The 20,522-nt window shown below is 46.3% G+C and overlaps 1 protein-coding gene across 4 annotated transcripts in view; it reads left to right on the forward strand.

The window, feature by feature from the left end:
* Nucleotides 1-20,522, forward strand: part of ARHGAP32 (Rho GTPase activating protein 32) — a 172,796-nt gene that overhangs the window by 61,965 nt on the left and 90,309 nt on the right. For all 4 annotated transcript variants that reach the window (XM_057432982.1, XM_057433006.1, XM_057432990.1 and 1 more), the window contains one exon: nucleotides 10,829-10,937. In XM_057432982.1, the coding sequence (XP_057288965.1) occupies nucleotides 10,830-10,937 (108 nt within the window). In that variant the 5' untranslated portion in view covers nucleotide 10,829. The remainder of the gene's footprint in view (nucleotides 1-10,828; nucleotides 10,938-20,522) is intronic.

Consider the following 20,522-nt stretch of genomic DNA (forward strand, 5'->3'; position numbering starts at 1 on the left):
CGTGAGTTAGAATGCTGCCAGGTCTCTCTTCACAGTAGCTTCTCCCCGACGTGCATCATTGTTCTGTGTTAGTGTGCAACCAGCGTGGAGTTGTCCATGCTCATGTTTTATGGAGAGAAGGCTGTTAGGAAGGAAGGAGGGCAGGCAGGACTCTGGGGTTTTACTCCAGGGCTGAGTCTTCTTGTGCATTATTTACACCAGTTTTAGGCAAGGGTAACAAAAATAGCTATTTTATGGGAACGTCGTGAGTGAATTTGACGGGCTGTGTATAAATACATATACAGAGAGCTGTATATATAAAGTATAAAGATGACTTCAGGGCAAAATCTTATCTTATTCCCATTGGTTTTGAAACAGGATTGGTGGTGGCTTTAGTGGCTGTGTGAAATTTCCAACAGGATTGCCCTTGTCTGTTGGCTTCTCCTTGGATTGTAAGAGCTCTGCCCAAGGCAGGGTGGATATTGACACGGTGTTGCAGATACTGTGCTTCTCCTCACTATGAATTCCTGGGGTTAACAGTAACTTACTTTGACACAGCAGCCTAGCATCCATCCGGCCGCACTAACACATGGAGTCATGGAGTGGTTTGGGTTGGAAGGGACTTTAAAGCTCATTTAGCTCCTTAAAGCCGTTGCAGGGACACCTTCCACTTAGACAAGGTTGTTCCAAGCTAGGTATAAAGCCCCAGCTCCTTGCAGGGTTTCATTTCTCAGTGGTGGCAATGGGCAGTGCCTTGTGTTAGGTGGTATGGCCACAAAGGAGAGCATTTAGAAGGTCATTTTAAGCACTGTTATCTCTTCAGCTGCTCTGGCCAGATTTTGTGGCCTTTCCTCCCCATTCCTTCTGACTTTATAGTTCCCTGCTTTAGCCAGCCCAGTTACACGGATACATTCCATGGCCCAGAGAAGGTGTTGGCATCCTCTCAGCTTCTATTCTGCATAAGGAGAATGGTTGCAGAGGTAACACGTAGCATCGATACTGGTGGAAGCAGGCCAGGAGTGATTTTAAAGGCAGAGGAGGAGGAAGTGATAAGACATGGTATTTCTCATGAGTGATGGGAAGGAGTTTCAGTTACCTGATACCCCTCTTTTCTACCCCTTGGAAAGCACATCAGCATCTGCTTCAATGTCACAGCACTTCACCGCGTGGCTCAAGCAGCAGCTACCTGCACCCTTGCTGCTTCCCCTGCAGCTGGTGCCAGGCTGAAGGGCAACTGATGTGTCAGTGGCAATTTAGAGGATTAAATGTTCTTGAAAAGCTGCTGCAGGAAGGTTTGTAACGGAGGGAATGTGTTCAAAGTGAGCCCTGAAAGCTGCACAGCTTTCCTTCTCCATCTGCTCGGACTGTGTTAGCTGTGTTTAACAGATTACATTGCACCTTCCCGTTTCAGGGAGGGCTCCTGAGCCTCAACAGCAACGGGAGAGGTGTCCTGTAGAGTTATGCGGGTAAAACAGGAGCTTCAGGAAGGTGAGAACAGCAGAGGAGGTGCACAAATACCACATCGCCTTCGTGTCCTCGCCGCTCTTGTTGGCGTTACAGGCCAGGAGATGGGAGCAACTCTCCTGCTTTGCTTCCTGGGCTAGGGCTGGGTTCATTTTCTGCCTTCCCTGTGCTTGGGGCCTGGCTTTAGCTTCCTATCACATTGAGAAGCAGGTTCCCAACCTGCCCAGGCAGCAGCAGTGGTGAAGCAGGGGTTAAAGGAGCTCGGTTTCCTGCTCTTCTGCTTACTCAGGTGTGCTGCAAAAGGGGAATAGAGAATGGCTGATCAGGAGAAACAACTTTGTGCACGGAGCTTGCGGGACCAGGCACAATTCCAGGCTGGGAACTCTTCTCGTTTCTCTTTGTTTCACTTATTTTCCCTCTGGTAGCTGTCATTCCTTATGGAAAAGCCTGTCCTATCCGCAGCTATAGTTTTCTTCTGTATTTTTTTCTTCGTGCTGAGTCATTGCCCAACTCAACAGTCATTTCTGTGCTCGCTTCCTGGAGTCTCGAATGGGTTTGCCACGGCCCTTTCTGCTTCCCTCTTACGTGCAATACAACTGCACTGGCTTCCAGCACAGCAGAACTGCTCTCCGATGGTGCCACGGTACCTCTCTGTGATCAGGGTGAGTGGGGATTGGCAGGATTTGTCCTGGGGAGCAGATCAGTAGGCTGTTATTCCTGGGGTAACATTAACATGTGGGAATTACTCATTTTCCTTACACCAAGGCAGCCAAGGAATGCAGACGTGTTACCTTATAACTGAGGGGCAAAAAACTTCCTTTGCTTTTGCTTTTTCATGCAGCATCCCACTGTTGGCTCCTGCAGTTAAACACCTTTCATCTCTTTCATCCTCTATAATGCATGAGAGGGGTCTTTGTTTTGTTGTTTGTTGAGTATCTTGCCAATCCTGACTCATCTATGAATATGTATTTCTCTTTTCTCCCCTCTTTTTGTCCCCCCTTTCCTTCTGCCTTTCGACGTGGGTTGGTGTTTCAAGCACTCTCTTGGCCTGGCTGATGTAAAACTGGAGAGGTTACCTAAACCTCATTAATAGGTGTGTTTTAAAAGGGGCATAATTCCTGACTGATGTTTCAGCAGTGGTAAAAATGCTGTTCTCAGCTGCAGGTTGGTTCGTAGCTGCAGGTTGTGATGTTCAGATGTTAGTGCTCTTAATTTGCTTTTCAAATCAGAAACAGAACCTTCACCTTTTTTCTTCCTCTTCAAGTGTTTGTGTTTCAGATGCTTCCCCCCCCCCATATAATCAGAAATCACAACCAACACAACTATTCCTTTTCCTGAGCTCTGGCATTCCCAAATGATTTGAGTGACATTGCATGATGAAGCACTGCAGCAACCTCCGCTCCTCAGCTTCTAGCTCTGGCAAAGCTAAGATAAATATCCAGATCCTCTTCACTCAGTATGAAGGGACACACGTACACGTGAGGATGGGATCTGCAAAAGCCCACAGGAGGCTCCGTAGGGCAGGAGGTGGCCAAAGTCAGAAGGTCTCTGAGGAGAGTGAAGATGTTGCTCATCCCCTCTTGCGGACCAACCTTCTAGAGCAGGTGAACTACAGCAGTAAATGCCCCATCCCTGGTAGTGTTCAAGGCCAGGTTGGACACAGGGGCTTGGAGCAAGCTGCTTTAGTGGAAGGTGTCCCTGTCCGTGGCAGGGGTTGAAACTGCATGAGCTTTAAGGCCCCTTCCAGCCCAAACCCATCTGGGATTCCCTGATTCTATGTTGTGTCGAAAGGAGGCATTTCCAGCCCTGCCATCTCCATTAGGCCAAGAGGAGCTGCTGTGGTGGGGGCTTTGCTGCTGATCCAGTGAAAGCCAGTCCTTTTGGGGATGTATTTCTTTATCCTCCAGTGTCTGTAGAGAGGGGCCAGCACATCTGCTTCCATGGGGAGAAGTGGGGAGCTTCCCTTTTGGCACCAGCAGAGCCCTTTACATTGCTTCTTACTGTTACAGAAACCTCCTTGCTGGATGAAAGTGCTATCTTGAAGCTGTGTTGCACGAGCACTTGAATGATGCTGATCTCTGCAGCCCAGTCCTCCTGGGTTTAGTGGGCCTAGGCAGCCTTTCTGTATGTAGTTTATGGCTTTCCCTCTGAGTTCTTTTCCCTGAGTCTCATTGTTTTCCCTCCGGGCCCTGATAAAGGAGTTTGGTGCTCACCTGCCTTTGGATAGAAGCTGTGTGTGGTTAGGAACTGTGAAACCCAAGTGATTTCCTGCTTCAGGCCCAGTCTTCCTCTGAAATACAGGACAAGCTGTCAGTTACTTTGGGAAATGGATGGAGGTATTCTCTTTGCTCACCTCTTGTCTGCTTTGATGCAGATAGTCCTTACCTTGATGTTTTATAGTCTCCTGACGTACCCAAGTGCAGCATAATTGGGGTCACTGGGCCCTAGGCAATAGTGCTTGTTGTCAGAAATCCTTATAATCCCAGGTTTCACCTGGTATTTCAGTGTTGTGCTCCTTTGAGTAGCCTTTAGAGTTAACGGGTTTGTTTTAGGATGTTCCACCTCTCAGCCTCTGCTCCAAGCAGAAAAAGCAATCTAAATTGGCTTGGCTAATTGTTCTTTCTCTAGTCATCCCTTTGGCAGCTGGGTTTCCATTGCCAGCAGACATGGTACACTTCTGTCCCTAAAGTCTGGGAGAGGGAGGTAAAAATGATTGGGGGCAGTAGTGGATGCAGCTGCATCCTTGAGACCTCAAGACAAGCGAGAGCAGTGGCTTCTTTCCTCTATGTTGAGGCTTATTCACTGGAAAAGATGCTTAAGGAATTACTCTGAAAGGGCCAAGTGAAGGTGGTTTGGGCTCTGTTTGCAGTGCTGTGCACAAGGGAAGAATGGAATTGTGCTCTGAAGCGCTGCGAGACAATTCAACCCGTACAGCACCTTCATCTTCTGGTCCACGTCCAGCTCTCAGGTGCTGCTTCACGTGTCACCCCTACATCTTCCTGTGCTGCTGGCTCTTCCCTTTCCTCATCTCATCCATCAGGATGGGTGGCCTGGGAGGTTTGTCCTGGTCAGCACTTTGCTGTTCCAGCTCTGTGTGAGCCTCAAGATGACCCGTTTGCTCATGAGACACATCTCTGCTGTCGGGAAATAATCACGGTATGGCTTTGCTCATGTCATGCCTCTGTGACCCCCATGTGTTAAATCTGACCCTGATGACTTACTGCAGCTGTAGACCTCTGTTTAGCTGGTCAAGAACAGTCCAGTGGGAATAATAAGAGTGAAACATGTAAGTAGTGGTTTCTAGACGTGAAAGGATGGAGCAGCCTCTTGTTTGCTGTTGGTGCCGTTCCAAATGGAGTGATAGTAGCACAGGTAGGAAAAGCGCTGTTGTGAATAAGATGCAAGAGGGCACCGCACCTTTCAGCCTAGATTTAAAGTCAGAACAACTGTAGCTATTCTATTCTCTGTTTAGTGCTCAAGGGCAGGTTGGACAGAGCTTGGAACAACCTGGACTAGTGGAAGATGTCCCTGTGGTCTCAGTGCCGTTTCATGTTAGGAGCAGTTGTCATTTAACAGCATGCGAGGCTCATTGTAACTGATGAGTTGATTGCCCTTGAGCATTGCTGAAAGCATCAGTTTCCCAGCATGTGCTTCTATGAGGAAAGATTACATTTGGCTTTGCCCTGGCACTCAGCTGCAGCCGAGAGATCAGATAAATGTCCTTGGATGTAGGTTTGGGTCATTCTTTACAGTTTGGGGTATACTTTGATCTCTGCTGTGTTTGGATGAGCTGTAAGCAGATGGGGTTCATTACTGCTATGGGTTACTGGAATAGTTGAAGACTCCAGAACTGCTTTTGCTGGGCAGAGGGGAAGGAATGAGGCTGGTTTGGGAGAAGGTGTGATCTTAACAAGTCAAAGGAGGTGGCAAAGGAACATTGCTGCCCAGTGCAGCAGGAAGGCAGGAGCACACAGTCCTTTCCCATCTCTCTTCCGTGTTGTAAGTTTAGAGCTGCTTTTAGTAGTTTATTAATTGTAAATGAGAGGTTAGTGCCCTTTCTCCCTGGAGGAAAATACCTTTAATACTTTCATATTTGTTCCTGAATCTAATGAAAGAAATCCAAGGCAGGGCTCAGCGATTCTGATTGTTCAGTGATTTCCTAATTCCTTTTCTTAAAGTGATAAGAAAAACCTATTCCTGAAGAACCGTTTTAGTGACTGCCGCTGTGTTCTTCTGCAGGAAAATGCCAGGCACCTACTGAAACTGTTCTTTTATGTGTTGCCAGATAACAGAGCAGGTTTGTTCGGTAATATATGCATGAGGATTCTGTGATTATAAAGCTTTTTAATAGCTAAGAACATGTCTCAGAGCTTGTAAAAGCTGAATATCCCACAGACTTATTCTTTTCATAAAGAGTTTAAAGGAATTCCAGTTATGCAAAACTTGGATGCCGATTGTTGCAGCCCAGTTCAACAAAGCTCTGGAGGTACATGTTCCATTCCTTCCAGAGCATGAAGTCCATATCCCTCTATTTTACTTAGGGAGATGGTGATACTGAGTTGAGGCGTAAGACACCATCAGGTGAGATAGGAAGTAGTAAAAGAAGCTGTCAACGCTGTGGCAGAAGAGCAGAGCAAAGGGAAGGGGGGTCTGTTAGTTGCTCTTTGTTGCCTCCCTCCTTACCCCTTCATGGATGTGCAAAGCATCTCTTCAGTGGGTGCATCTTTGACACCTTGATGGTACTTTACACCTTCTTCCCTGGGAGGGTGCTGAGGCACAGGGTGCCCAGAGAAGCTGTGGCTGCCCCATCCCTGGCAGTGCTCAAGGCCAAGTTGGACCCAGGGGCTTGGAGCAAGCTGCTCTAGTGGAAGGGGTCCCCTGCCCATGGCACTGGATGATGGGTATATCTGCTTGTGATATACTGTTACTCTATTAATTATTCTCGTTGAGTGGCTTCCCAAACAATTGAATTTTGGCTGCCTGACCCTGAGCTTCCATCAGAAGCAGCAATTGCAGCTTTCAGCTTGGTTGAATCCATCACAGTAAACCATTTAGTTATGCCAGGTCTTCATGTTGTGGTCGAGGATTAAGTACAATCCATTTACCGTTTGTTTATTTATGATGGAGGTTTTAAGCTGACCTTATTGGTCTCTTCTGTCTTCACGTTGTACGGTCCTTGAGACAGAAACCTTTATATAGTGCAGATGGACATAATGGAATCAGGAAGGTGTTGACAAAGCTGATTTGAAACATGGGAAATGAAACCCTCTCTCAGGTCAGCACTGTCAGCCTTCAATTCCCATCTTTTGTTTCATTTTTCCTGGGGCTCCTGAGCTATCTCTGCTTCCCATATGGCACAACTCTTTTCTTCCTTTCCACTGCGTTAGTTTTAATTTCATGGACACACAGTTTACTTGAAACCATTCTGATTTGGTGGTTTTTAACCCCACTAAAGCTGAGCTTTCAAGGCACCTCTCTGTCCGTTCACTGTTGGCTTTTACCTGTCCATGCAGCGACTGAGACCTTTGGGATTGAATCCTGTCAAGACTACTTGATTCCATGGGAAGAGACAGGGATGCTGTTATGCCGAAGGGCCTTGAAGTGTTGATACGTGCTGTGGCTCACCCTTAGCGACATCCTGAAGCTGAAAGTAACCTGTCTCTGCTGTTCCCCTTGTCCTTGAGCACTGTCTGGCAAACTGAAGAGTGCTTATTGAAGGCAAACGTGGTTGCTAGGAGCAAGGGAGATGAGCCAAGTAGATGTAGAGGTCCCTGCACATGATATTTGCAAGCAGTGCAAAGCTCAAGCCATAGTTCTTTTTAGTGTGATATTTTGGCCTTTTGTGCAAATTACTTGAGTGCATAAATACCAGTTTTCATCAGCTGGTGTTTTGGAGCTCCTTGGCTTTCAGGATAAGTTTGTGTCAGCGCAGTGTGGCTTTTTGGGGTAACATTTATAGCACAGAAACCATCCCTTTCTGTGGCGCTCTGAATCCTCTTGTGTCGTTGGTTCTGGAGGGCAAAGCTTTTACATTGGTGCATCACCATGTTAGATAATAAATACGCTAATAAATCAGCTCCCACCTCTCATATTGAGGTCAGAAACAAGAGCCATTCGTGGGAGAAGCAGCAAGGAAAGCTGAAATGCCTCATGTCCCCATGGGGGAGCACAACCTCAAGATCAGGCTTGGCATTTCATTTAAAGCTCATATAGCCAGGCCCCAGCGAGGCTCTGTCAAGCAGACAGTTCCCCCTCTGCTATGAGGAGCCTGGCATTCAAAATGCTTCCTGCTTCTGCCAGCACAGGGCTTTTAAGCCACCTCTGCAAGGCATTTGTCAGCAGCCTCGTGTCCTTCCGAAGGAGAGCAGTTCATCCGTGTATCACCAGCATGGAGGTGACAGCAAAGCCCATGACAGTTGTATTTTGGGGTCTGTTGTGGGGCACAGGATGTGCCAAAGTGCCTCAAGCAGGGGAACAAGGGTTCTTGTGGGGATCCCACAATGGTTTAAGAGCTTCTGTCCTTTCTTCTACAAGGATGCTGGGGAGGGGCTCTGCATCAGGGACTGTAGTGATAGGACAAGGGGTGATGGGTTCAAACTGAAACAGGGTAAGTTCAGGATGGAGATAGGGAAGCTCTTCCCTGTGCGGGTGCTGAGGCGCTGGCACAGGGTGCCCAGAGAAGCTGTGGCTGCCCCATCCCTGGTTCAAGGGCCAGTGTTCAAGGCCCAGTGTTCAAGGCCAGGTTGGACACAGGGGCTTGGAGCAAGCTGCTCTAGTGGAAGGTGTCCCTGCCTGTGGCAGGGGTTGGAACTGGATGAGCTTTAAGGTCCCTTCCAACCCAAACCACTCTGGGATTCCATGATTCTCCTCCCTGTTTGATTTAAGGAGCTCTTCCCACAAACCCACTTCTGGGACCAGCAGATTGAGCACGTGGAAAAGATGTTTCTTGATACAGTTTGCTCATGGACAAATGTACATCCCCGACTTGAAATTCATCAGCTTGACCTGCCAGAGAACTTTAAAGAATGGGTGTGAATGGGGGCTGGGCCTTGTGTGAAATGTCCTGCAAACATTTGTTCCAGTACATTTGCTTCTCAATTTACAATGAAGAAGGATTCATTCAGCTGAACAGGGATTGCTTAATGGCCTCTATGCAGTCCGAGCCTTTATTAATGTAATGGTGTCAGCCTGCATTTGAAGGGCATTCAGAGCTGCTCAGCACTTGAAAAAGTGGCATTTTATATAAAATCAGGGTTCTATTCTTATGGCTCCTGTTAAATTTCCCAGTGGATTTTCAGTCATTTACAACTCCCATGGAACAGCCAAATACCTGCTCCCTGCAACAGTCTTTAATGTGTATTGAATATGGGTGTCAGTGTTTGTGAGTGCCAGTGGGACCCTGGATCTTCTCCCCTCTCATGGAAGAGAATCCATGGCAGCAGCAAGATGAGGGATGGATGGAGAAATAATGCTTAGAAGTGTTGTTGCTGGTGGATGCCAGACCCTGAGGTTTGGTTTCCTTGTCTGTGTCATCCTCGAGAGCGCAGAGTTGAAGTAAAGGCTGTTGGAGCAGTGTGAAAAACAGGAGCATCTTGAGCAGCTTCCACCTTTCTGACCCTACTCAGACCCATATTTCTCTACTGCCAATCCACAGCGTTCATTTTCCATCATCCCCATCATGGATAGGGAGGAAAAAGCCACTGGACTTAGTGTATAAGGGACTAATACAACCTGTAGCATCTTGAGCCTTCCTCCGTCTCTTGTCTCAGATGGCATGGAATGATGCAGTTACAATTAAAGATAAGTAAGGGTTCAGAGGTGGTTTTCAAGTGGTTTTAATTGTGTTAGAAAATCTTTAGGATTCCACCTTTCTTATGGTCCTGTGACTAAGGGTTTCAGTTTCATCAGTAGTAGAATATTGTGCTAAATAAGTCTGGGAAATGCCCTAAGAATTGACTGCAATATGCAATTGGACACACAGAGAGTTGGAGTTTCTCATGGAGCTCTATAGACATAATCAGATTAAATGAGAGCAAATAGATGGGAGTCTGTTAAAAAGGTCTGCTGACATCTGTGTTTGTCCACTGTGAGGGCAGACCCAAGAACCACAGGACACGTTATTCTCTGTGCTCAGACCGCCACAGGGCCTGAAGCATCATCCAGGAGGAGCTGAGCAATGGTCCCTGTAACAAGGCTAAGGATAGACTGAGTGTGATACAACCATTCAGAAGGCTTACTTCTTGAAAGGAAACCACATCTCTGCTAAGGAATCCAGGAGGAATTGCCCTAAGCCTGAGGAGTTGTGTAGTAAATGAGTTTGTAATCCAGAGTGCTGATAAAGGTGTAAATTCAGTCTCATGTTCTTTCATATAATGAGAAAGTGTTCATTGTGGTAAGCTGCTTGTTTTAAGCATGGGGTTGGAAGCTGGGTCTTGCCCATGTTACCCATCCTTTTGTTCCAGCACCCACTGGAATTAGACTGAATGCTGTCCCACAGCATTAGACTGAGCTGCTGAGGGATGGTTTGGGCAGAATCCTTGTCTACAGCTGCAGTAAACCAAGCCCCAACACTCTGAAATGCTGAGAAAAGCCTCACTGGGCCTCATTCAATATCATGAGGTTGATTTAAAGAACTATGGACTTTTCCCCCCCCTTTTTGTTTCAGTTTCTCTCTTGTTTTGGAGTTACACAACCCGGTTTGTCCTTGTAAGATCAGTGAAAATAAGTGGCAAACTCCTCATGTGGTAGAGAAAGAGGCCACATCTTCTCACTCTTGGTATGCAAAGGAGGAGGAATGAAAGAGTCACCTCTCTGAAGGTTTCAGGTTCACAAAAATCACATTCTTTTGACCACATACATGTCAAAGGTGCCCATCTGAGCTGGCATCACACCTCTGCCTTCTAAATCAAGCTGTGGTCATGCAGTGCTTTTCTGAGGCTGGAACTGGATGATCTTAAGGTCCTTTCCAACCCAAACCATTCTATGGATCTATGGGAGCTGCTCTCTCCATTTAGGCAAAATATGAATGAACAACTAAGGACTCAGTTGTGTGTTTCTTCTCATGTTGCTTGCCTGAGCAGCAGAAGCAATTGGGTTTGAATGGCCTGGAAATTACTGCTCTGCATTTGTGTGTGTTTCAAGCCGTGCAGACTGTGCAGTGGTTAAACAGAATGATCCATTGGGGTTGGTTAGGGAGTGCAGCTTTCTCTCCACCAGATTGACACTTTGTCCTGCTTGGATAATGAGAAATGAAGAGAAACTCTTAGAGAGTCCTGGGTTTATAAAAGCATTTGTGTTGTCATATAAGCCACAAACCCAAGCACTAGCACTAGTAAGATTACCTAAACCTTGTCACCTGTATAAACCTCTCTGTCCTCCTTTCCAGAATGATGAAGTCCTCTGTACACGCAGAAGAAGATGACTTTGTGCCAGAGCTTCAGAGGAGCATCCATCCCAGAGAGAGGCCAGACTGGGAGGAGACTCTCAGCGCTATGGTGAGATGCTGTGTGCTGTTTTCTGTCTGCGTTATTTCCAGTGCTGAATGCTCTTCCACTTACACACTCATTTACATGCCCTGAGTTTCAGATTTCTAAATACACACTACTTTCAAGGCCAAAATACTTCCCTTCCTCTGGCAGTTTGTCAAGGAACGTGCATAATGCTTCTGCCCTATTAATACGTGCCCCAAAGCAGGTCGAGTAACCAATTAAAGGTCCATAATGTCACAAGGATTTTGTCTGCACTAACCTCTTTTTCAGCAAGGCTCATGAGCACAAAGCATGTACAAACATGCTCTTTGAAGCATGCAGCATTGTGGAAGAATTAGGTTTTAGCAAAAGGCTGCTTTAGTCTACAGAAATAAAACCTCAGCCTGAAAGCTAATGTACCATCAGAGGGAGCAGAAACAGAGCCACAGAGGTGCTGTTCTCGTGCTGACAGAAGGCACTGCAAATGGCAGTGGGCCACAGACAACTGTATTACCTTCATATAGAATTATAGAATAGAATCATAGAATATCTTTGTTTTCTTTCTAAATGAGGGATTAAAATACCTACAGTTCCACTTTCCCAACCCCCTCTGCTGAGATTGGAAGGTCAGATGTTATGTATTACCAGCAACGTGATGAGGTGGTTTTGTGGGGTTACCTGACCTCACAGAAGCTTGACCTGCTTTGTGGCAGTTCAGGAGTGTCTGGAGGTTGGAACTTTTCTGGTGTTTTCAGTTGTTCTTATGGTACCTCCTTAGCATCCTAAATTGGAGAGGATCCTGCCTTCTGTGACAGAGCTTGGCCGCCTGGTTTTGGGTTAGCTATTGGTTATACAGTGCTCAGAAAGTGCACAGGTCATAAACTCCCTGTTTATGTTGATTTTGAACAGGGGAGCAAAGATAAGCACTCTGTTTTACTCTCCGAAAAGCATCATCAAACCCCATATAATACAATGATCACATTTTCTTCCAAACTTTATGTTCAAGACAAAAAATCAACCCAAACCCTCGGAGTCGCCAGTGGTTTTGTCTGTGGCTGTTTTCTGTGCTGGTCCCTCCACTCAACCCCTCACCACCCAACGTTAATGTTGGCTTTCTGCAGCTGGCACTGTGTTTTTTCTCCTCTGCAGCTATTTTCTCCTCCTCCTTCTCCTTGGCCAGCAGCTCACACTGGTGCTGGGTGTCTGAGAGCACTGTCTGTTCTCATCAGCGTTCCCCAGCCTCAATGCATGGTGCTTCTTACCCCCCTGGAGCCATGCTGGTGTCAGTCACGGCGTGACACCTCTCCATGCTGGCTGTAACCTCATGGTGTGTCTCAGGATTGGGAGTCCCTAATGCAGTATCTCCCCCTGTAACACAAGGTAGCTGGCATACCTCATTTGTTACTGTTCTGTTCCACTGTTGCCTTACAGGGAAGGAAAAGTTCACCTCTTCTGGCTTGGTGCTTCCTTTGTTCTCATCCAGGCTGTTGTGCTCATGGCTCAGGCTGTTCTTTTTCCTTACGTGTTGATCTTTAGGGGGAAAAAGATGCCTTGGTTTTAGCTAATGATGCAAGAAAACATCCTTGGAGGATGAAGGTTCTCACTGTCACTTCCTGCATGGTTCACTTCTTGTTCAGGTGTTTGGGGTCTAAATTGCATGTCACAAGTAGACACGTTCTTCACATCATTGTGTGGTTAGAAGAGGTGGGGAAAGGAGTGTGTCATACACCAGGTTTGTGTTTTATGCCACTGGAAACAGCTCTTTTTGTAAACCAAAAGTAAAGCCAACCTGGACTCCTCATGGTTCAGCGTTCAGCTCCTACATGTATGCATAAAGTTGCTCTCACTCCACTATCACATCACTTCTTAAACAGCTCTGTGCCAGCAGTGTAAAGATTGAACAGGGCAGGTGGCTGTAAAAAAGAGATTTAGAGAACAAGAAACAAGAAAATTCCCATCTCAGATGTGCTGCCCAGGGATTTGGAATGATGGAAGCGCAGGGCTCCGTGCACCGACCCTGTGTTTCTGATGGCTTGGATTTGTGCTTATGGCGTTGGTTTGACCTCCTGCTCCTCTGAATGCATTGTAGCTGGGTAGAAAACCCTCATGTTTAGTGTGCCTAGAGAATCACATTTCCTCTCCCAATCCCTGCCTTATGGCCTGTCAAAAGGCAGGATCTACAAAATGTCGGTATTTACAGGTCAGTGGCAGGCAGCTGGAGAGCCAGCTAGGGACAGGGCTTTGTTATTGAGCTGAATTCCACGGTCTTGAGCAAATAGGGGGAGTAGGAACACTAGGGAGAGCTCAGGATACTCAACAGACCCTTATTCATCCGTCCCTTGAACTTTGTCTTCGTGCATGGCACAGGGTGCCCAGAGAAGTTGTAAATGCTCCATCCCTAGCAATGTTCAAGGCCAGGTTGGATGGGGCTTGGAGCAAGCTGCTTTAGTGGAAGGTGTCCATGCCCATGGCAGGGCGTTGGAACTGGATGATCTTAAGGTCCTTTCCAACCCAAAACATGCTGGGATTCTATGTTTTTGTACTTTAGGAAAGGGCCATTTATGCAGTCGCAGTTAGATGGACTCTGGTCATCCCCACTCTCCCTCCTCCCTTTTATCTACGATCCATTTTGAAGTGCTTATTATTAATGTATAAAAGTGCTTTGTTTAAGGAGCTTTTTCTTAACTAGAAATAAAGGTCTTTGAAATGGATGGAGGTTGAATGTCCTCCTCTACTGTAAATGTAAAGTAGGGCAGAAGCTCTATTTCTAATGTTTCTGTGCTTGCCAGTTTATTCTGGGCACCTGAGTAGCTTCAGTCCTTCAGTAGCAGTGTGCTGCTACTTTTATCATAGGATCATGGAATAGTTTGGGTTGGAAAGGACCTTAGAGCTCATCCAGTTCCTTAAAGCTCACCCACATTCCACTAGAACAGCTTGCTCCAAGCAGTTAAATGGATTTTGGGAACCAAGCTGGACAAGATGCAATACTACATTGACAGACGTCGCAGCAGCTGGATAAGAAGCCAGCTGCCTGCATGGTCCTCAAGGACTCCTGTGTTTTAGATTCCCCTCCCAACTCCTGTTGTGTGCTTATGGAGGTTGGGGATATTAGAAGCTCCTGGTTCCTCTGTGCCTCAGGGTAACCTTCACACAGGTCTTTTTCTCTCTCTGCTCCAGTTTGGAAAATGCAGTTGGTGATATTGACTTTCTTTGGAGGAGACTTGTGAGTTCTAGGAGTGAAAAGCCATATTTGAGGCAAGTGATATTGCAGGATATGGATTTTCTCTCAATTGATACTTGTACTTTTAATAGTACATTTACCTTCTGTTATTGACCATCTCAGCATCTCTGTATGAGCTCAGTAAACTTCCCACCCTTCTGAACACTCGCTTTTGGGATCTAGACTGAGGACATTGAGGTGACAGCCATGGTATCCAAAGTGTTAGGGGTTTATAGCCAGGCTGCCAGCAGAGGTGTGGTGAGGAACCTCTACATTGCCAATAGGAAACCGTGATGAATCCTTGTATTTGGCCAATGCAGAAGTGAACAAGAAGGCAGGCAGGTGGCACTTGGTGCCCATCATCCTTTTTGGCTTCTGCTGGTGGAGTTTTCTGTGGAAGAATACAAGCCTACAAGTGTTTTGGAAAGGCACAGGGGTTATATGATATCCTAGGAAGGCCCTGGAGTAATCTTTCTTCCTGTATCAGGTGAGATGAGTTCTGACAGCAGCAACTGATACTAGATAAGGGAAGGTACCATGGCTCCAGAAGGTAATAAAGGTTTTAATAAGACCTCAATACATCACTGTTAAATCTGGGACATGAGTGAGGAGAAAACTATTTTTAAATGCAATTTATAAAAGCGTGTGGAAAGGGGTGAATTGCAAAGGTTTAAAGAGAGATTTCACTCTCCTTAGTGCGGGGGTCGTTTCTTGTTCTTCCTGTGGCACTTAGCCCAATGCAAGGGACCTTAGTGCTCATCCAGTTCAGGCAATTCAGTGGAGATGGATTTTAGATCTTCACTGAGATGCTCCAGCAGTTGGCTTCTGGCTCTAAATCTCTGCGTTTCCTAAATGTCATGGAAAACATTCCCTTAAAACTGTTCCGTGCAGTTCTGGTCTGGCATTGCACCAGTAACCTATATTCCATTTTCAAGTCCCATCACTTGTTTTCCTTGTTCTTGCTGCAGAAATGAAATGGTTTTTTCCCCTTGTTAGGCTTTTGGCAAGGCGTTCTGTTGTCCTGCGTGGTTCTTTCTCTCCCTCTTGGTTCGAGAGTTGTTTTATTTCCCAGGCTAACTCCCAGCATGAAGCTTGTCCCTGAGAATCTCGGAAAACTGGGACAATCACTGAATTGGAAGCACACTGGCTTCCATTTGGGCTCTCTCATTAAATGAGTTCAATTAAACCAGAATGGATCCCATCTTTTTGGCAGTAAATATTAATTTATAGCAATCATTTAATTTTCAGTGGCGATGCTATAGAAGGGATTGTTTCTGGTGGCATTTACTCACTTTACACTGTACAGCGTTGATCCAGGAGAAAAGCAATACGTTTTCTCTGTTTCTGGTTTAAATCTGTGTGGTCACAGCATTTAGCCAAGAAGGAATGAGTTGGAATTTGGGAAGGCTGGATCAGTAACGTTGTTGTTCACCATGATCATGACTTTACGCCCCCTTCTGCATATTTATCCATCTCAAAGGGAATCCGATGCACATCACTAAATTCAGGTCTTGCTCAGTGAAGTGTTTGGAGCATGGATTTACACACCTCCACTAGGAATCCTTCAATGGTCATAGGGGATAACGGCAGTTACAAAGATGAAGATGGTACTGGAGTGTAATGGCTCGTGTTTGGAATGCTCCCAGCCAAATTCCATAGGTGTAGGTAGATGTCATCACGTATTAATGAACACGAAGCACTTAGGGCTAGGTTTACTAAGGCATTAGGGAGCCTGAGCGCTTCACTTTGCACACTGTGAGTAAACCACTGGGCTCGGTGGTGTGCATACTCTAGGTATGAGCAGTGAGTGAGCAGTCCGCATTTCTTGGGGTGTAGATGGGAGAATTTGAGGTTCAGTGTCAGGAAGTTCCATATCCCGGTATCTATTACCATTATCTGCCTGTTGGTGCCAGTATGGTGATGCTGTTGTGATGAGTCCCTGCTGGAAGCTCAGAGAGGCACCATGAGATGAGCTCTGAAGACAGGAGCACGTCGTCATGACCCTCCACCTCTTTTCCTCCTACCTTATTCCAAAGATGATCTCTTTTGAGTAATGTTTTATTGTATTAATAGGAGAAAAGCCATATTTATGTGCAGTATACTTCTTTGGGAGATAAGACTCATCATTTATTTATCAGTCAATCACTTTTCCCTACTCCCAGCTGCTTGACAGTAAGATGGAGCATCCGGGGAAGGAAAGGAGTCTCTTCTAAATCAAGTACTTGCTTTTGTTGGGGGGTTTTGGTTTGGTTTGAAATCATTGATTCTTAGTTACCATAATGCAAGGAAGGATGGAACCGTTCTTGAAGGGTTGTCAGTCGTTTTCTCATCTATCCCCTTCTGTTCCCCAAGTTAACTGCAAGAGACAAGCCAGACATGTCATATATTGCCTTGATTAAGGTTGTAGGCGTGAAGTTTTTGGCCCTAATTCAGCCTTCTTAATTATAAGGTGATGAATTACCCCCTGAAAGCACTGATAAATCTTTAGCCTGGTTTACTTCTTTTAAATCCAAGTGTTGTGCTCATTGGATGTGCTATTTGCTGGGGCTATTGCCTCACCTTTATTCTGTAGGCTCTACTGAAGCCATGGGCAGGACACCTTCCACTAGACCAGGTTGCTTCAAGCACCATCCACTGTGGGATTGCATTTAACCAAAGCTGTTGTTTCACATGTGAGCTGGAGGTGAATAGTTAAGCATTTGTTCTTTGGACATTCCAGTCTGATCCTTTAAACTATGGTAAATGGATGCCCTGGTCTAACTCCTTTACAATGCTGAGGCTCAGGAATCAGAGGTTTCTCTTCGTTTGCCAGCTCATGGCAATACTTAGAAATGTTTTTCTTCTTATTCCCCCCCCCCCCTCCTTTTTGGAGGGGAAAAGCTGGGAATAGAGAAAGTACATCCTGTGTGGTCTTTGGAAAGAGTAGAGCTCCCTGTTAACCGTGCCATGCAGTGAGAACTGCCTACAACAACCCAGCATTGACAGGGAATGTGGAAAATAGCATTCAAAGTCCTACACTCAGAAAATGATGCACATGAAAGTGTCTTCTTTATTGAATGCAGATTTCTTAGGCCCAGGGTTAAGGATGTGCACTGCCAGGATTCAGAGTTTCCCTACTGGAAGCACTTGCCAGTTTTTCATTGGCTTTCTTCTATCCCATTTCTCATTTACCGTGAGCTTTTAAAGGCATCTCTGGCTGGGTAACTGCTTCCCTGAGAGCTAAATGAAGAACTCAGTGCTGCCTCTCATGAATGACTCCAGCCATTGTGGCCTGGAGCTATCCCTGCCCATGGTCCCACTGCTTTCTTACATATCAGAAAGGATGCCTTTTTTTGCAACAGGGATCAAGCCATTTGCACTGCATAAAGAGCTAAGTGATGGCTTCAAACTGACTAAAGAATACCTTTATAAAATGTAAAAGGTCCCACTGTTTCTCATTGTGCCTTCTGGTAGATCTCAAAGCTCTTTACTTGCTGTAATCACAGTATGTTGGACCCTCGAAGTGATGCCTTGCTGCAGCTCTTGCAAACATGGATGGGTACCCAGGCCCCTTGGGCATGGGAAGTGGAGCTTGTCCTTGGTGTGCAGCTTTGGTACTGCTCTGGGTGGTTATTCAGTGTGCCAGTGCTGCACTCTGCTGCCCATGCCGTGAACGGCACAGATCTTCATTCCTAAGATGCTCCATTAGGAAATGCCCTTGGAAAAGGGGGTGGTTATTTATTCTTTGTGACTTCTTCAGTACAGCTTCTGTGGTACCATGAGCAGATAGCTCTGTTTCTGCTGAGAGTGACAGACCTGGAGACATTCAAGACCAGGCTGGATGTGGTTCTGAGCAACCTGATGCAGTTGAAGATGTCCCTGCTCATTGCAGGGAGGCTGCACTAGATGAGCTTTGAAGGCCCCTCCCAACCCAAACCATTCTGTGGTTCCATAAACCAGATGCAATTGCTTCTTCATCTTAAATGTGTCCAAATATCTGAAGGAGCTCTGAAAAATGTAGCTGAAATGTGAAATGAAAACGCTTCGGAAGATTCATTTGCACCACTAAATCGATGGGAAGCGCTAATATGGAGAACGTGGCAAACATTTGCAGTTCTGTCATCTTGCCTCTGTATCTCAGATGGTTTTGGGTGACAGTTGCATCTTCTTCAATGACCAAACTTTTCTGCTGTTCACTCAAGTGACCCAGTTGCAGCCTCGTGTGCTTGATATGTTCTCGTCCTTTTCAGAGAATTAGGGAATCAACCGGGGTGGAAAAGCCCTTTAAGATCATCGGGTCCAACCATTCCCCATCGCTGCCAAGGCCACCACTAACCCATGGCACTGAGGGCCTCATCTCCACGGTGTGTGAACACTTGCAGGGACATCCTGTTCCACTGTGTGTGAGTGGCTGTGGAGGATGAAGCTGAGCTGAACCATCTCTCCTTTTACTGTGCTTCAGGCTAACTCTTGAGCAGTAAGGGTCAAAGCAGGATGGTGCTGATGAAGCCATCGTCTCTGACCTGTGATGAGGGCACGGTTCCTTCTTGATGTTGCCAAGCTCTGCAGAGAGGTTGATGCTGAACCAGCTTTGTGTAGCTGGTTGGTACCCAAGGTCTGGAGTAGCTGTCAGTGTCCTTGGGCATAAACACCCACTTCAGATAGGCAACTGTGTAGTTCAGTCCACCCTCTTGCTCAGGTTAAGTAGGCTATTGCCACAAAGTCATGTCCTACTGAACCAGCATTTCTCCAGTGAAGAAGTAAAGCTCTAAAAGAGCTTTAGGGTTTCTGATGGTGGGTTTTTTTCCCCTCTTTTTTTGGTTTTTATCTCTCCTCCAGGAAAATGGAGGGGAAATGAAGAGGATGTAAAGGAAAGACTGTCGTGGAGACCAACCAGCTCAGCCATTTCTTAGAAACAAGGCTGTGTGCTGAAAGCATCCAGCACAGTCTGGTCCCTCCAAGCTGGTTTCAGTGAGAGACTGGTGGTAGGAAGGTGCATAAGGGCCAAAGCCAGGTTGGACACAGGGGCTTGGAGCAGCCTGCTCTAGTGGAAGGTAGCGCTGCCCATGGCAGGGGTTGGAACTGGGTGAGCTTTAAGGTCTCTTCCAACCCAAACCAATCTGGGATACTATGGAAGTCAGTTGGATTCTGGGTCAAGTCCTAATGTGTTGACCAAGTCTCAGGACAGAGCAGCTTGGCTCAGCAGTGACATTAAGCTGTGAAAACTGGGCTAACTCATTTCTCTGAACAGATATGCTCTGCAATTCCTGGCTTTCCACAGGCCAGCGCTGCATGGAAAGCAGGGAAGTGAGGAGCAATTGCTGAGGCTGGCGAGCTGCTTTTCAGATGTGAATAACCCAGCTGTTTCAAAGTGATTTAAACCATGAAACCACTGTGACACAGAGCACAAAAGATGACAAATCTCATTTGGAGAGGTTTGTATTTTGAGAGGAGGGGACAGTTTGCATGCCAGGTTTTGGATCAGAACAGGTACAGACTAGCAGGGAATAAAGCGCTTCTATCTAGCTTCGTATCTTTGGCTTAAATAGAAAGTAGTTGCAGTTTCCTTTGGAGTAACATGGTTTCTAGATGGCAAAGAGTTTCTTTTTCGCTTACCTGGCTATCCACCCTGTTTTTTCTGGGGTTAATACCTCCTACTAATGAGGTTACCTTGCACAAGATCACCACTGTGCCCCGTTTCCCTCAGCTGTGAGACTTGGAAGAGATTGTCATGCTGCAGCAGAGTCAAAGAGCTCAGATCTACTTGGAAAAGCAACCCAAGCGAATTACCGTGTTGCATCTCATTGTAGTGCATTGAAATGGATACTTGGTGGTAATGGGAGACAGATCGCTCCTTCCAGCAGGGTTTGGACCTAACTGAACTGGGAGGAAGAGGATAATACAAGTTCTTCAAAGAGAGATGCTGGCATTTCGCTCTGCTGGAGGTGTGAGTTTTGCCTACGCTGCTTTGAGTCAGATCCAGGAGAGTCTCTACCCACTGCTGCAAACTGGCTTGAAGCCCACATTTTTCTGTCAGAGTTGTTTATCCATTTTTATACCCCACCAGCTTCTACTGCTGAGGGAGGAGAAAAAACTCTTCTTCGTCCTACAGAAATTCTGTTCCTTAGAAAACTAAGGCAAGCACATCCAGCTTTGCCTGAGAGCAGCTTGCAGGGATGGCACGGTTATTACTGTCGTTAGTTATCTGCTTTAGGTAAAAAGACCTGTCAGGTTTATTACATTGGTGATCCCCTTAACATTACAATTCACAAGGAGACTCTCAAGTGTCCTGTTCCATACTGGAGTAATCGTGTGCTTAGTCAGTCAGCCCAGCGAGGTTTCTGTAGGGGTATAAATACTTCTTTAAGGGTGTATCGCCTGCAGTGCATGGTCTGTACAGTGGTGGGACAGTG

The sequence above is a fragment of the Pezoporus wallicus genome, unplaced genomic scaffold (assembly GCF_028554395.1).
Source record: "Pezoporus wallicus isolate ANWC-B61680 ecotype Strahan unplaced genomic scaffold, APGP_CSIRO_Pwel_v1 contig_11829, whole genome shotgun sequence".
Lineage (NCBI taxonomy): Eukaryota > Metazoa > Chordata > Aves > Psittaciformes > Psittacidae > Pezoporus > Pezoporus wallicus.